The sequence below is a fragment of the Catharus ustulatus genome, chromosome Z, assembly GCF_009819885.2.
Source record: "Catharus ustulatus isolate bCatUst1 chromosome Z, bCatUst1.pri.v2, whole genome shotgun sequence".
NCBI classification, from domain to species: Eukaryota; Metazoa; Chordata; class Aves; order Passeriformes; family Turdidae; genus Catharus; species Catharus ustulatus.
This window is the reverse complement of record NC_046262.2, coordinates 48,652,488-48,668,844: the sequence shown is the minus strand read 5'-3', so window position 1 is coordinate 48,668,844 and position 16,357 is coordinate 48,652,488. Positions and strand designations below refer to the sequence as shown.

At 38.9% G+C, this 16,357-nt stretch overlaps 1 protein-coding gene across 8 annotated transcripts in view; it reads right to left on the bottom strand.

The window, feature by feature from the left end:
• The window catches only part of TRPM3 (transient receptor potential cation channel subfamily M member 3), a 440,778-nt gene that overhangs the window by 21,396 nt on the left and 403,025 nt on the right, over positions 1-16,357 (bottom strand). For all 8 annotated transcript variants that reach the window (XR_006163147.1, XM_033084618.2, XM_033084619.2 and 5 more), the window contains 3 exons: positions 13,784-13,912; positions 11,683-11,934; positions 6,578-6,752 (listed from right to left, as the gene is read on the bottom strand). Coding sequence is in view for 7 of the 8 variants with exons in the window: in XM_033084618.2 (XP_032940509.1) it covers positions 6,578-6,752; positions 11,683-11,934; positions 13,784-13,912 (556 nt within the window). In the remaining variant the exon portion in view is untranslated. The remainder of the gene's footprint in view (positions 1-6,577; positions 6,753-11,682; positions 11,935-13,783; positions 13,913-16,357) is intronic.

Here is a 16,357-nt window from a genome sequence, read left to right as displayed (position 1 = left end):
TTTTTAATGCACTTTCATCATTCTGTGAGTATACAGGGATCTTCCAATTTTGACCCACAATGAACTCAAAGGATGTGAAAGTGTTTTATAATTTCTGAATCAAATATCTAAGCAATTTTACCACCTTACCACGGCAGTAAATATTGAAATCTGAAACCTCTTCCACTGCCCCGCCCCCCCAAAAACCCCCAAAATTAAGTGGCCTTCCTGAAGTTGCTCTCTTCTAAAATCTGTGATCTGAGAACTTCACAAAATTAGTCTGTTCATCAGTAGAAACATTCGGGGAGTTGAGCAGTGTCTCATTACTTCAAGGAAGTTTCTTTAACTACAGCATCCTGACCTTCCATGTTGCTTCTTGCCCCAGCCCACATTTAATGTGACTTTGAAGGGTCTCTTCAATCTGCTGATATTTTAATAATAATTTATAATAAATCCCTGTGTTTTCCTATATTTTGCTTGTTCACTACAGTGTTTTCTTCCTCCTCCTACTCCCCTCCTTCCTCCATTAGAAACAGCCAACCAAATAGAATCCAAATCACAACATCAGGAGCGCTACATAAGGGAATACTGCTGCAATCCAACCCAGACAGACTTACAAAATTGTTTGTAGTCTGCTCAAAAATCTTATTCGTTAGCTTTGTCTAACAATGTTAAAAGTATTGCCACAGGTATGATGTATTCTATTTTGTACAGAGCTGCTCTGTTTGTTCTAATTCCAGAATGGTCCATGCAAATGAGAGGTGTCATAGGAAGCTCCTACTGAGTCATAAAAAACATGTAATCTGTAAGGTCATAAAGAGTTTAGTATATAATTTTCATTCATACCAAGAATTTTTCAAGAATTAAAAAACTCTAAATGATTAGGAAATTTAAATAATTTTAAAAGTTTTTTGCAGTAATTATAGTTTCGTCTGAAGTTCATTGAATAGTTAAAACCTATGTATTATGGTCTCTCATCTTCTGAAATTATTGCATTCTGGTTACTTGATATTCCTCCCATACAATTGAAAGAGAAGGCGGTCCCATCTTTTTCTCTTGAACTAGGTAGTATTTTCCAAAACAGAAATAGACACAAGAAACAAACACAACTCAAACCGATCTTCAGATTCCAGATGGCATGTGGAGTACTGTCAGCTGGTAAGAAAATCCAGATGGAAATCTGACCTGTGAGGCACCAGGAAAATCTGAAAAACTTCCCAAAAGCCATGTTGACTAACAGCAGGCTCAGTTGCTTAGCCTTCTGAATGGAGGAAAATGTGAGCTCTGATGTTCATTTTCTACAGATGACTGCCATTTCCCAAGCTGGCATTTATTTCCTCTATCTACATGTTTTTTACCAACAAACTCACCTTTCCCCTTCAGTGTGCTCCTTCTGTACCCACAGTATTCTATGGAGGGGCAGATACTTTTGTAAGGTGAAAACAAAGTTCTGCACAGGTGAGAACTGTGCTGAGAATTTTCCTGGCTAAAACTGCCAGCAAAGTGCCAATGTGTGGTGAACTGAGGGAGAGATTTCGCAGTGTTTGTGGGAAATGCACTTCTGGACAGGCATTCACTAAGGCAGTCACATGGCTGGCTGCTGCCCCATGGATCCCATTGGCAGCACAAGGCTCAGATGGATGAGGTAGGACAGCCTCAATCTGAGACAGTTGCACATGCCGTCACCAGCCCCCTGATTCAGATTCTCCTTCCTCCCCAGCTACCAGTGGATAATAATATATCTTTATTTAACTACATAATTGATATCAGTCTAATTTTTTCAATTTATCAAGCTCTTATTATTATTCCTTTCCTGAAATATATTAATTTTTCATTTCCCGACCTTTAAATAATTCATAAATTTGATTAGCTCACTGCCTGCTTTCAATTCTCTGATCTATCTAAGCCTTTCTCTCTAATCCCAATAGTTTCTAACTGGGGTTTTCTAGGCCCAAGTCAAAACTCAATAGCTCAAGGTGGTTTCAATAATTATTGATGTTTCACTTGGACTGATATTTGACTGGTTGGACTGTTCCATGAAGAGCTTGATTATTTCTTGATCTTTACATACTTCCAAAGACTGTTTCATGTAACTGCTAAAACCTCCTGAGTAGAAAACATGGTATGTGTCATCTTCTGTCTCTGGCAGATCAGCTGTACAGAATTAGCTGAACAGCTGGATAGAATTGCGGGAACAATATGGTCTAATTAATTGTAATTACACCTCCTTTGATTATAGATCATATTCTACTGACTTCCTGCTCAAAGACCTAGAGGAAGACCATTATGCTTGCACTGTGATAGTAAAGTCTCTGTTTTCGAGTTCCCCACTCCCCAAGCCCATCTGGAGCTGGGCTGTGGGCTCAATGGGTCTGAAGGAGCAGCAGAAACTCAGGATGTCTCCATTGCTAGCAGCTGTCACTCTACCATGTGATACTGTCTGTGGTTCCTTCCCCAGCACCTTTTAGGCATTTTCAGTGGTTCTCACTTCTCTTCTTCATCCAAGAATTACTGAAGCTGGCCATTCTAGTTCTACATCTTTTTATATGAAGCACCTGCTTAATATGACAAGGCTTTTAGATTTTTTAATGGTCGTATAATGATGAACTGTCACTTCGAGAGGAACTACTTAAGAGTGTGTTTTTGCTGGTTTTGTTGACTTTACCTGAAAATTTGAACACAGAGCTGAAAGATTCACTCTCCTTCCCCTCCACTTTACAATTGATTCTTAGTCAGAAATTTGTATATGTGTAGTAGTTACAGACATCACTGATAATAAACACCACCACTAAATAACATATTCATAATCCCAGAAGTGAGGATATTATCTGTCCTCACTTTTGAGCTGAAGATAAGATCACATACCAACAGGACACTAACACATACTCCTGCTAATGTTTTTCCTTTAAAAATATATGAATACAGAAATAGTGGGTAAAAAAATGTAAATATGGACTATTTTAGAGCAAGGCATTTAGCAGTGTGTTGAAATAAAAATTGAAGTAATGGATTGAAAAGGCTGCTAGCTGATGAGATGGTTCCAGATATTGTACCTGGTCAGCCTTAATAGCATGCTTCGCAAATAACTTAAAAAAAAAATTAAATAGATAGAAATTATTTTTCTTAAAAAAAAAAAGAAAATCAGAAATGTTAGAGTAGCCTACTTTTTTTGTACATTTCTCAGATTCCAGGATGATTTCCAGGAGAACGGCTCAAATCAACATGCTTTTCCATGATTGGCACTTTTGGCGAAACCCAAGTTTGCTAATAATGTAGCAATATTAAGCACCAAGAAATAAACAAAATCACAAAGCAACCTTTTTTTTTTTTTTTTTTTGTTAAAATTATACTGATTAAAAAAGAATGTGCTGTAAGCCATAAAGTTAAATAGCAGTTTAGATGTAGCACAACAATTTTAGAATGTGCTTATCTCATTTGAGAAAGTACAAACACTGAAGCACTTTAACATGAGTACAGTGGCTGATTTAGCTCAGAACAACGTGAAAAATAGAAATAACAGCAAATGTTTAAATAGTGAAAAAATGTGAGTATACTAATAAAACCTTCTGGGTGTCCATTGAGTCATTTTGATTGTGTATCATCATCACCAACCATTTCTTGTGCTCTCAGTCTATTCCACAGGTAACATTTTTGAGACAACTGAGCATCAGACAGACATGACATACTGTACATATTTTGTGCTGGAAGAGTGGCAGATTTTAATTCCCTGCATCATCTGCCTCTCAGGAAGGAGGAAGTGGGTGCTGCTTTTCATTTTGACATCATCACTCCAAGTTTCCTTGACACAGGCAGAGAAACAATATGTCTATATTTAAATCTGGACTTTAAGCTGCCAGGAATTTTGCTTTCCCTAAGGTCCAGAAATAATTACTCTGCATCTTTTTGCATTATTTAAATGTTGTGCATCTAAATAACACAAATCCTCATGCAAGGGTGTCCAGCCTGCCACCCAGTTTTCATACTTAAACACCCTTCAGTTTCTTATGTTTATGGGTTCTAAACTGTAATCAGCCCTTCATTTAAATAAAAAAAACAAAAACCAAAAAACCCAAGAACACTTTATTCAGCTAATTGCCACGTTTGTTGCAATATGGTAGTTACTTAGTACAACATCAATAAATGGCCACTTGTAGAGGGACAGAAAATTCTGTTTATAGAAGGAAGTTGTAGTTAAATGGTACAAACCCTTAAATATCCCTCTAAAATATGCTTTCAGAGTAAGGTGAAGTTTTATATCCCCAACTATTATACCTTTGGAATCAATGAATTTTTAAAAATAAAAGATAAAGGATAAAAACGAGGGAACTGGGTTAAAAGTGAAACATAATGAGGAATTTGTCATTATAGGTATTTTCTTACTTCCTTGCATGCCATGCTGCCTCTGAAAATCAAGTAGGGACGCAAAGATAAAAAGGAGGTTTCATCTGTATCACAATAATGATTCTGTTCTAGCCAGGAAGAAGAAATCAACACAAAACTGATGAAATATCTGCTATGGGATATGTATACATCAATCCATTGGAAACTATATTCCTATATTCAATTGGGAGCATTATTTGTGATACAGATACTGCATACTAGTTTTAATCAGCTCAGGAAAAAGAAACTTTTTTTTTAAATTCAAACTTTGTCAATACTGAACAAACAGTAAATAAATTTTGAAAAGACTGCCCTTTCCTAAGAGGGTACATAGAACAAAATGAAATATCCTAAACAGAGCTTTAATGGAAGCCATCTGCCACTGGAAAAGATACAGACTTCCAAAGGCTGCCAAGACTTACCCTTAAGTTACAGTAATTTCACGATTATAAGCCGCACCATTTTGACTAAAATTTTGGTCCAAACCCAAAGTGCGGCTTATAACCAGGTGCGGCTTATATATGGACAAAGAACAAAAAGTTGCTGTTTTAGTTTGGAGGACAGGTGTCTGCTGAGAAAGGCAGGAACTTCTCTTTGAAATGGAGAATGTAAACCCCCTCTCTCCAAATTATTATAATTTGGAAATCAAGGGGCTTTCAGGCAAAAATATGGGAATTAGGAATAACAGTTCTTTTCTAGGGAAATCAAAATAGAAATACAGTACTACAAAGAAACAAACTCCAAGCCCTGACAAAGTCAGAGTACAACCTGACACCCCATCAGGCAGGGTGTTGGTAGCAGTCCCATTAAATGGTGGCTGCATCCTCCTGCAGTGACAGATGTGATTCAGTTGGAGCAGTGCTCCTGTACAAGGTGCAGTTTCCCTCTGGAGGTCCAGTGGTGATGTGGAGAAATCCGGTTTTCCTCTGGAGTCCAGTGGAGAAAGGGGCTCCCTTAGTGTTCCCAAAACCTCTGTTTTTATCTTGGTAAGAAATGTTGGGCTCTTCCCCCTGGCTGGAGCAACTTCCAATGGGATGCAGTAATTTTATCAGTCCCACAGTGGGACTCAATGGGCCATTAGCAGAAAATGACTCCCTGGAGGAAGGATGGGGTGTGAAAAGATAAAGAACAATGCTCTGCCTGGTTTCAATGGATGGCCCATTAGCAGATTATCTGCCATTGAGATAAGGATCACTGTCTCCACCCTCAACAGATGGTGATAGAACAGATATCTTTTATCACACTCTGTATTGTAAGATGCGGCTTATAATCAAGTGTGGCTTATATATGGACAAAAAACCAAAAAGTTGCTGAAATCCAGAAGTGCGGCTTATACTCAGTGCGGCTTATAATTGTGAAATTACTGTAAGTAGGAATGATGAACATCAGTTACATGACAGTAGTTGGAAAGGATGACATTGTTTTTGATTCTTAGTTTGATCATCTACTGCATCATTTCTCATGACCAACTCTCTTATTTGGTGGTAATGCAATGAGTGGCACCACAAGATTTAATCTAAACAGAAAATCAGCATTTGCCTGATCACCTATCCAGTGAATCCTAAGGAGATAATGTATCAAATACTGTCTCTTTTCCTGTTTGCATTGGTGTGAGCACAGTCTTGCCTTCTAAAAATAAATTCAGCAATATTCTAAGAATGGATCTAATTATTAGGCCCAAAGAATTGGATCACAGGTTTATCTTAAATGTGGCACTGAGAAGGTAACAGAGAAAAGAAAATTCATTGGATTATATCCCCATGACATACAGGAGCTGAAAGGTCTAACCCTCATTAGACATGATGCTTAATATGAAGTTGGGTAAAAAGTATTTATGTCTAAAAATAAACCCAAGGATGGCGAAAAAAGAAGAGACTTTTTGTGTCCCAGGCATAGCCCCAAATTCATGGTGGATACCTGGAAGGGGATTCTTGCCACCAAGCTGGTAAAAAGGACACATTTATAAACCTTCTCTACATGCATGATAATTTAGCATTACAGATTTCCAGTTATATGATTGCAAAGAGATGCCAGAAGCATGTTCTGAAACTGAAACCCCAATATTAGCTGAGAAAGTACTTTTTCAACCACTTTCTGTGCTGAAGAAGTTCCTCTATGCAGAGCCATTTATTGAGCAAACACACGTGATCTAATAGGACATCATCTGATCAAAGCTGGATACCTGACTTTGGAGTATGAGAATCATAAACTTGCTTACGGTCTATCTGGTCTGCAAACACTTCCCCATAGATCATCCAGTAAGGCATGTAAAAAATGTTTTTCGCCAGCTTCCACGAAGGCTCCTCATTGGGGAAGAGAATTGCCTGTCTTGCCACACCAAAGCTCATCAGAACCACCAGCATGATGATGACAAAGTACATCATGTCTATCATCTGAATGTAATGACAGGAAAAAGGAGAGAAAGAGAGAGAGAAAGGACAAGAATTAGAGGAACTTATTTGTCCATATTCCTATTATTATGTGCTGCAAAAAAAGAAAAGGTATGTGACTCTTAGAAACAGAATTTTCAAAAACAAATGTTGAAAAGCCATTCTCATTTACACATCAAAAAAATATTTTCCAAGCAGTGAAGTAGTATTATTGTGTCATTGGTTTTACCCAGTGTTGCTTTTAAGAAAATTCAAATGTTATGAATAGGCTTGAAAATACAAAGTACCATCTGGTCACACCAGTTGCCTCGACAAGAATATATAGGTTCACTGGTATCAGCAGCCTGGTCTGGGCAAGGGTCATGGGATGATGTATTGTTTATAGGCACCAAGTGGCAACTGTACATAAGCAAAAGGACTGACAGGGATAATTTTATCCACTGGTAGTCATTATCTCGGAGCAAAGGGAGCTGAAACTAACATACGGGGGAACGGGTGGCAGAACAGCCTGTTACAGCAACATAAGGGACACCACAGTGGCAACCAGTGAGAAGGGAAAGCTGTGATACTGGCTGGGCTAAAAATCTGCTTGGTGGGGGAGTCTGACAAATGCTGTATTATAAAAATCCAATCAGAAAACAGACAGTGGACTCCTGTTCTTCTCCACTGTTGAGGGTCTCATTAGCATATGCCCAGGATTAGCTAGCAAACAGTACTCACCCATTCAAAATGTTTCTGAAAAACGTGGGACAAGGTGCTGAACAGATCTGAAGATTAGAAGAAGCACTGTTCTGGAAAAGGCCCTCAAGGCAGCAGAACAATGGGCATCAGGCAGGTACAGCAGAGATAACCCAAAGTGAACGTGAAAGCCATTGGGAGTTGCGTAAAGCCCCTGGTAAGATCCCTTTAAAACTTACAGACTTGCCAGGTCTTTGGAATTTTTACAACTGAATTGTTTTGCACAGTTCTGGACAAAACTTTTGTCTCTAGCCAAAACTCAGTCCTCTAAACCTTATGGGTTTTATTCCCTCCAGTCTCTGCATTTTCTGGCTCAGCCGAACTCAGCCTTCCTTGAAGAGAGGCGTGAAAGCAGCCTGCACCTCACCCAGCTGCTCCAGGGGCACCTGCTGCAGCCCCAGGGCTGGGCTGCTCCTGGCAGGAGCTGCTGGAGCAGGCATCCACTCCAGCAGACGGATCTTCAATTTTAAAGCAACCCGAGGGCAAAGTAACACTGGGAAAGCAGGTACCAGAGAGAAGAGTGTTGCAGGGTAGCACAGAGAAAAGGAAGGCTCGTGTTTAGAGAGAGAGGCTGTAGGAGAGAGCACTTGGCGAGCAGGGGTCAGATGAGAGAGAATCAGGAAGATGGAAAGAAGGAACTGAGGACAAGTGAAAGAAAAGCAGGGAAAAACAAAAGTCTTGAGGTTCATGAAAAAAGCAGGAAACCTTGGGGATATGAGAGAGGAAAAGAAATGGTTTAAATAATTAAAACTCAGTGAAGTCAATCAACATTCCTATTTAATTCAGGGCATTAATCTCTCAAAAAAATATTCCTTCAAGAAGAGGAATTTCAGATCATTGTACTTCAGAAAGCATCCTGAAATAGGAAAGCTGAATATTAATATTTAGTTCTCACTGCTTTTAGGGAACAAACCTGAAGGTGAAACCTGATTCCACATTTCTTGTCTGATCAAACTTTGTTTCAGATGGCAATATATAACTTGATTTGATGTAATGTAATAAGATTTCTAAATGTCATGCAAAAATATAAACAAAATGAGTACTTTGAGGAAATTTAAGACAATGTCTTAAATGTTTCAAGTGTGATCAGGAATCACCCAGGTGTGATCTTGCAAGAAATAGAATTTTTAGTTCTGTTCTCTATTCAAGATGCACATCAGTTTTCTCCTCCTTCAGGTTGGTATTTTCTAATTCTTCTAACTTGTATCTATCAGTAATCTGAAATACAATGAAATATATGGGCAAGTTTTCACTGATTTTAATGAGCATTGCATCAGGTCCTTTGGCCTGTGGTGTCAAAATTGCTGTTTTAGCAAGGCAATGGCTACTTCAATCATTCTGAAGAACTCATCAGTCACCTGTTTAAAAAAATGATAAACCACAATTTTTTGGGGTACAATCTCATGAAGAAGTTGACTGTGTTTCGAGTTCTGTATTTGAAGAAAGGCTAAGAAAATGTAAATATTTCCATGCATTAAAGGAACTGATATACTGACTCTCTTCACATTCCACAGTAATTTAATTTCATTCCTGAAATTTCCTAAAGGAAATTAAATCTATCTCTGTGAAGAAATCAGAAAAGCATAAGCATATTCTGTTACTGAAGTCAGTAGATAATAAGCTTGGCCATTCAGTTTCCTCCCTGTATCTTCATCTTTGCTTTAATCTATTGTTCTTAAAGCACTCAAGCCCATTCTTGCTCCTTGCTTAATTTAACTTCCATATTTGTTACCAGAGGTAAAATTTATTACAGCTATTTTGTTCACTGCAGGTGAAGAGAAGCTCCTCAACATTGGAAAGGTAGAAATAGCCATCCTTTACCTCCTGAGTCTAAAACTTACAATAGAAGCCAAAAAAAAAGGTCTCAGGCATTAAAATATGGTCTGTTGAGGACCTCAGTAGCTGTGATGTGCTTACTCCATAGAAATATGTATAACCAGCTTGATGTCCTTCATAGTGCTGAACTGAACTTACAACACCATTTGGAAGACAGAACACAAGGAAGTAGAGAGACATGTGATTTAAACAAAAATACACAAGAGAGCCCATGGAGCAGCCTGGAGGCAGCAGGTGCAAATCCCAGGGAGTGCATGAGTTGGACTTGAGCTGCACAGGAGAGTGAGCTGGTCAGAAAATAGATGTGAGAGGCTGATCTGTGTAGCTCAAACTGGTTGTGCATTGCGCGTGTGGGCGAAGGGGATGTGTCAGAATAGCTGAAAGTGCAAGGAAAGTTGGACAAATTATGAAAACCAAGCAACAGGAAGGCACAAAATAGAAGAATTTGCCTCCTTTAACAGCTGGCCAGAGCTTCAGAACAATTTGGTAGCTAAATTCAACACCTATAATGCAGGTACTGAGCCCACAGAGACTAGTGATTTTCCTGCATTTGTATTCCACAGAAAGTGGAGTGAGGTTGGATTTGTTGTACACATGTGAAAGTGACAAAGGAATGAAAATGCTGTTAATTTCAATCACTTCCTTTCCATGTGACCTAGAAGAAAAATAAACCAGTATTTATACTGCTGGTGGAGTTGGGCTGCTATTAGCCACATGTAACATGTTATATATGGCCCCTCTATTAATGAAATGTTTCTCACACTGCCTGTGTTTACACCACAGTTCTGAAACTTTTAGTACATGTGGCCATGAAAAATAAAGTAGAGTAGAAGGGTAGTTGCTTTTTTCAGAAGTTTTATACACTGTGTATTGTGTAAGCCCCAGTGACCACCCCATCCACTGACAGAAAGAGAGTGCAAATGTGGCAGGAAAGAAACCTGCTAAGGCAGTGTTTTCACACTGATCTGTATTCCTTTCTCTGGTCCTGCTTTTTACAACATCCTCCAACAAGAACTACTGAGTATTTTCACAGCTCTGCAAAACTCCATGCCAACCTCCTATAGGCTTTCTAGGGGGAAGGGCACTTTAAAAATCCCTTTTCCAGGACATAAAAACTCAACTATCACTTTCATGTTTTTCCTCAATCTCTCTCCCTCAATTTTTTTCCACTAAGCTGTTCTTTTTTTGTCAAACCCACCACTGTGGGCTTGCAGTAGAAAGCTGGTAAATAGAAGGGGACAAGACAATGGCTTCCTGTTGGGTCGGGTGTGTAACTGGGTGTATATTTTGCATTTCAGTTTTGTATGTGCTCACTGAGCCTGTTGTGACTAGTGTGTTATCAAGGAGATATTGCAGTCCATGCACTGATGCATGTCCCCTTTACTTATGATGGTGAGGATGGCTGAAGCTGTTCTTTAAGGACCATGGTAAGATAAATACAACACATAGGCTGTTTGGACTTGCTGATTATTGTCACATAGCAAACAGCAGTTGTATTTCATCTAGAGGAGTTAATATTCAGTTTACTTTTATTTTTTACTTGAAGCCAGCTTCAAGGGGCTTTAATTTACTTAAAAAAACCTCAGATCTTAAACCCCAAAATGCATGAAACAGACATGATTTACACAAGAAAAGCTTTATAGTGCATGTAAAACAATGTTCAGGTATCCAAGTATCAGAGATATGTGCATATGCATCTCTAAATGTTGCCTAATTGCAACATTTCAATTGAAACATGAAAATCAAAAATTTAAAAAAAGTGAAAGTTGAGCACGTGGAAGGAAATGTCTCTTGATTTCTCATGCATGCATTTACTATTACACAAGCTATTAATAATCCTGCTATGGTGTGTACAACTGATGGGGCCAGGGCACAGAGGTTGCACTTATGCAAATGGATTTCTCATCTTTCAAGGACACATCTGAACTGAAATGATAGAAAAGCATGTGGATATGGATCAAACTATAGAAGGGTCAGTCTTAACCCTAACATTATAGTTTTGAACATACCATGACTATCACAACATATTGAGAGCCTCAGAGTACAACACACTAGATCAATTTTTTTTCACCTTAACAAATCACCTTCGTTTAAAATCACCAAATCTCCTTTGCAAATGAGGCACAGAGGCATGTAGGGTGGCTTTGCTGTTGAAGAGTGATCTCAGAGACAGACAAACAATGCATCATCCAACAGAACAGGAAAAATCTAATCGTTGATTCTGGAGGTTTTGATACAACAAAGCACTGACTTCCAGCCTATGTGAAAACACTGATATGCAAAAAAACCACAGGTAAATCTAAGGACACCAAGCCAAGAAGAGGCTGCCAAGCAGAAGAGGCTGGCCACCCCCTCTCACCATTTTTCCGATCATCATGACGTAGGGCCCCAGGTACTTGTTGACGCCGAAGATGTCCAGCAGCCGGATGTACCAGTAGATGATGTTGACGCAGTAGATGACGCGCCCGTCACTCCGCAGGGGCAGGTCCTGCAGGCGGAGGACCATCCCCACAGAGAACAACAGGATAGCTATGAGGTCTGTAACGTTCCAGTACTCCTGCAGCCAAACTTTGACTTTTTGCAGCAGTTTCCCAGGCTCTGACATGAGGATCTGGAGGACAGAGGAAATGGAGAGGAACTGAGCTGTCTTAAAGTTGGAGAAATCTGTATTAACAGATAGCTATATGCCACACAGGCCAAAAGCAAAGCTGATAGATGACTATCCTCCAAATATCTCAGGTACTCTGTTTTTTTTTCCCCCAAAATCTTCAATTTCAACCATTCTTAAAATCAATCTACGTGCAAGATACTTTAAAGGACAGAGTGATCACTCAGTCTAAAATCCTTATGAAATCAGAAGAAATGTGCATATGCATTTCTGTTTTTCAAATATATTAACCCTACTTAGAGTCTTGGAGCAGAGGGTAAAATACAGAAAGATTTTTTTAAAATCAGAAAATTCACATTTAAAGAGGCTGTAGATTTTAAGAAAGTTACAGTAAAATGTGTATCAAATGACCAAGAAATAAACAATAACCACAAAGTTCTGCATTAGAAAGTCAATACAGAGAGATACTAGATACTACTTGGGCCTGTTTTTGGAAATTAAGTCCACAACAAGAATAAAGGTCACAAAAAAAGAAATAACTTATGAATTTATTGTCATTCTCCTTGCAAGATCATTTGTGAAACCTGATTGTATTCTCAAGGTATTCAAGTGATCTCCATGAATAAGTCTTACCTTTCAGTGAGTTACCAAGCTGTTGGTTTTAATTTTCTATATTTAGCCCAAGAACATTTGAGCAAACTCATACAGTTCCTCAAAGAAGATTCATTCGTATAGCTTGTTTTCAGAATGAACTTTAGGCTCATCTGTAAACAATTCCAACATCTGCTTAGAAATCAATTGTGGCAAATGTTCGTGGTAAGCTTTTGTGGAAAGGACAGTTTGGGGTGGATGATTGGACAAAAACCAGCTCACACAACTCCAGTCTGCAACCTGCTGAGCCAGCAGTGTGTGGCCTCCATCAGTGTTGCACAGTCCTAGTGTGGCTACTGCCACTGTTTTCCTTTCTCTTTTACTTAATGATGCACACTCATGCGCCACTCAGGCAGTGTCTTTTCTCTGTTCCCTTTAATTTATAACATAGCATTTACCAAACAGTGTCAGAAACCTGTCTTTGAAACCTAAGTGTTGCGAGTCCATTTTTAGTCTAGTCCTCCAGAGCACTGGCTTCAGAATGCACAAACATAACTGGTAACAGTTTCAGCCCAGGGATACAAATGTGCTATTTCAGGTGAGGTCAATGGGACTTGCATTCACTCACATTAAGACTGAATTGGGCCTCTGGTGGAATAAATGCACCTTTGGCTAAGTGAAAGAGGACAGCATGACGGGCAGGGTTAACAGAGACACTTCACTTACTTTATAGACTGGGTGCTACCTTAAATGCTCTGCTCTATATGACTGCTTTTGCATCCTTACATACATGCATTACTACTGGTTGACAAATTAACAAAAATCTTCAAGAGTCACATTTCAAGGAACTTAGCTGACCTTTAAGACTTGTCAGAAGATCACCCTGTACTTGTGAATGCTATTAAACGAGCATCACACTGAAATTTGAACACAGAAATTTTGTGGGAAAAGAAGGAAATAAGGAAAGAAAGAAAGAAAGAAGGAAAGATAGAGAGAGAGAAAGAGAGAGAGAAAGAAAGAAATAGAAGAAAAAAAAAGAAGCAGCTAATTTTAAAATTAAAAAAGATAGATATTTTTTCCTGCTTTTTTTTTTTTTTAACAGTCCATCTGCTTTTCTGAAAAAAGAAGTAATTTTATGATAAGTTCATTCATAAAAACGTACCCCAAGAAAAAGAATAAAAATAGATATTAAAATGAAAAAAAAGCCCTCAAAATCCATGCTTAGTTCTTTTTCATTCCTTCTTGTCTGGGGACACTTTACCTCTCTCATCTTCTCTATTCCTAGAGTGAAAATGTATGAGATGACAATCCACTCCTGAATAGATGGCCAGCGATCCATCTTCACCAGAACAATGTAGTTGAACAGCATCAAGTAGCCTATGTAGGCCAGCTGTGAAGAAAAAAAAAGAATGTCAGTTGTCACTATCTATACAACTGAGCTAGTTTCTTGGATATGATTTGATATTCCTGATTCTGCTGTAACCAGGGTTTCACAGACAAAAGGACAATAAGACTGTCCTGGTTTGTCTGAGAAAGTTCACATTAAGTCACATACTGTATGGAATCTGCAAAAAAAAATGCACGTAATGTCCAGATGTATCTCTCTCCTCAAAAAAACTTTATTAATGCAGTTCCCTTGGATTGTTCCACAGTTTTGGCAATTCTAATACCACTGAGCCAACTACTCAATTAAGTAGGCTATGTGAATATTTCTCTCTCATCGACTTCTAAAAGTGTTTAGTCCTTTACCACCCCTCCTTGGTTTTTCCTCCTGCTGTTCACCTGATCTGGGCTGAGTCTGACATTCTGAGTCCAGATTTTAGGCATTATTAGAGGTCTTCTTCCCCAGAGTAGTACTGATGTAACCTGGAGCAAGTTTCCTCCCCAAAACAGTGCTACTCCTACTCATACTGCTGTAGCAAGGAGCTGGCATAGCCATTCATTCATTTGCCTTATATTTTTTTTGCAAATTTTAAAGTGTGAATGTTTTTCTTTTCCTTCCCAGTATATTCACTTTCCAGGTTAATTTTTGATCCAGAGGAAAGCACAAATTCAGTTTTTAGTTTCTTTTTCTATGTTTTTCTGCAAGCTAAACAGAATTAAAAAGTCTGTGAAAAAAAACCAGACCAGGCAAATTGCATCAAGTCCATAAAGTTCAGAGAAACCTGAATGTCATTCTGGAGCATGAGCTGTAGCAAAGATTCCACTCTTGCTTGTGGAGGCCAGAAACCAACTGCTTGTCTACTTTGCCTTTTAAAAAGCAGCCCTATAAGAAAACGCATCTTAAGGCTAAATATAAGTCAGAGAAAAGATGACTCAGTTTTGTGCATGGAGATTTAGTCACTGTGGCAGAAAGCTGTAATACATACATCTATATTTACCTTCAGTTTCTATGTCTCAACTGCCTTTTACTCCCTGTTGTGTACAGGGGATCACATGTAACCACAGAGGGCCTTGAGACTTCTGGGTAGGATTATTTCAGTGTTCTGCACATCACAGAATAGAGTTTATAGTCCTATTGTATTTGTTAGAGAACGTCACTTCCACTCTTTGTAAAAGCCACAGGATTCTGGCTTTTGTTCCAGTTGCTGGCACAGGACATTCAAGAGAATTTGTTCTATTGGTCATTAACTATCAGTACAGGGGCACCAGACAGTTGAAGCACGGTTTCTTGTCTGCATAAAACAGAGGACGAAATGATCTCATTTGTCTTTCAGTTTATGAGGGATGATGGATTGCAACGTGCAGGTCTGGAGGCTGCTCTTCCTTTACCACTCCTGAAGGAAATGGAGAGCAATGTTGACATAGACCAGCACTTAGGGTGACATTGGAGTCAGCAGAACCTCTATCTGGGCAGGCAGAACTGAATACACACTTCCCCAGAGGAAAGTGCACCTTCTAATACAGAGCAAAAAGCCAGGTGACACTGTTACTTAACCCTCCTCTTAGACCTTACTGATTAGTAATTATCAGGAAATCTACTTTGATCTGCTTCAGCAGCCTTTGGTGAGCACTTGCAGTCAGTATGGCAAAAGAATAAGGACACTGAGGATGCAAAAGCAACAGAAACTTCAGAAATCTAACTGTAACTACAGTGTTTTTTCTTCTTCCTGGGTTTTCTTTTGAAACGTGACACTGTTACTTAACCCTCCTCTTAGACCTTACTGATTAGTAATTATCAGGAAATCTACTTTGATCTGCTTCAGCAGCCTTTGGTGAGCACTTGCAGTCAGTATGGCAAAAGAATAAGGACACTGAGGATGCAAAAGCAACAGAAACTTCAGAAATCTAACTGTAACTACAGTGTTTTTTCTTCTTCCTGGGTTTTCTTTTGAAACGTTGGCTTTTTCTGGTTTTGATTTTGGCAGGTTTCTTTATGTCAATTTAAACTTACTCAAAATTGCAAAATGTTTTTGTTTGACAAAAGAGAAAAGAATCTTGATTTATGAGTAAAATTATACTGAAAGGTCTCCACTTCAACGCAAGAAAAAAAGCCTTTCAGATAGTGAATGACAACCCCTTCTCCCTCTCCACACTTCCAACCTGCTCTCACCTTCCAGGGGGCTACACTGATCCAACACTGTGGTCAAACTTCAGTGTAGCTGTTAGTGCTGGTATTCAAGATTCTTTAAAAGAGCTACTAGAGAAGTAGCTGAACCCTACCTTTTCTTGCTTTTACCTGCTTGACAAAGAGCTAGGAGCTGCCATTGTCACTGTTGAGGGCAGTACCTGAGGAAACTAAGAAAAGGAATGCCTGCTAAGAAGTTTTAAGGGTGGATTGCACCCAGCCCTTCTATGGATGCAGTCCCGTTCTATAGAAAATACTGGAATACTC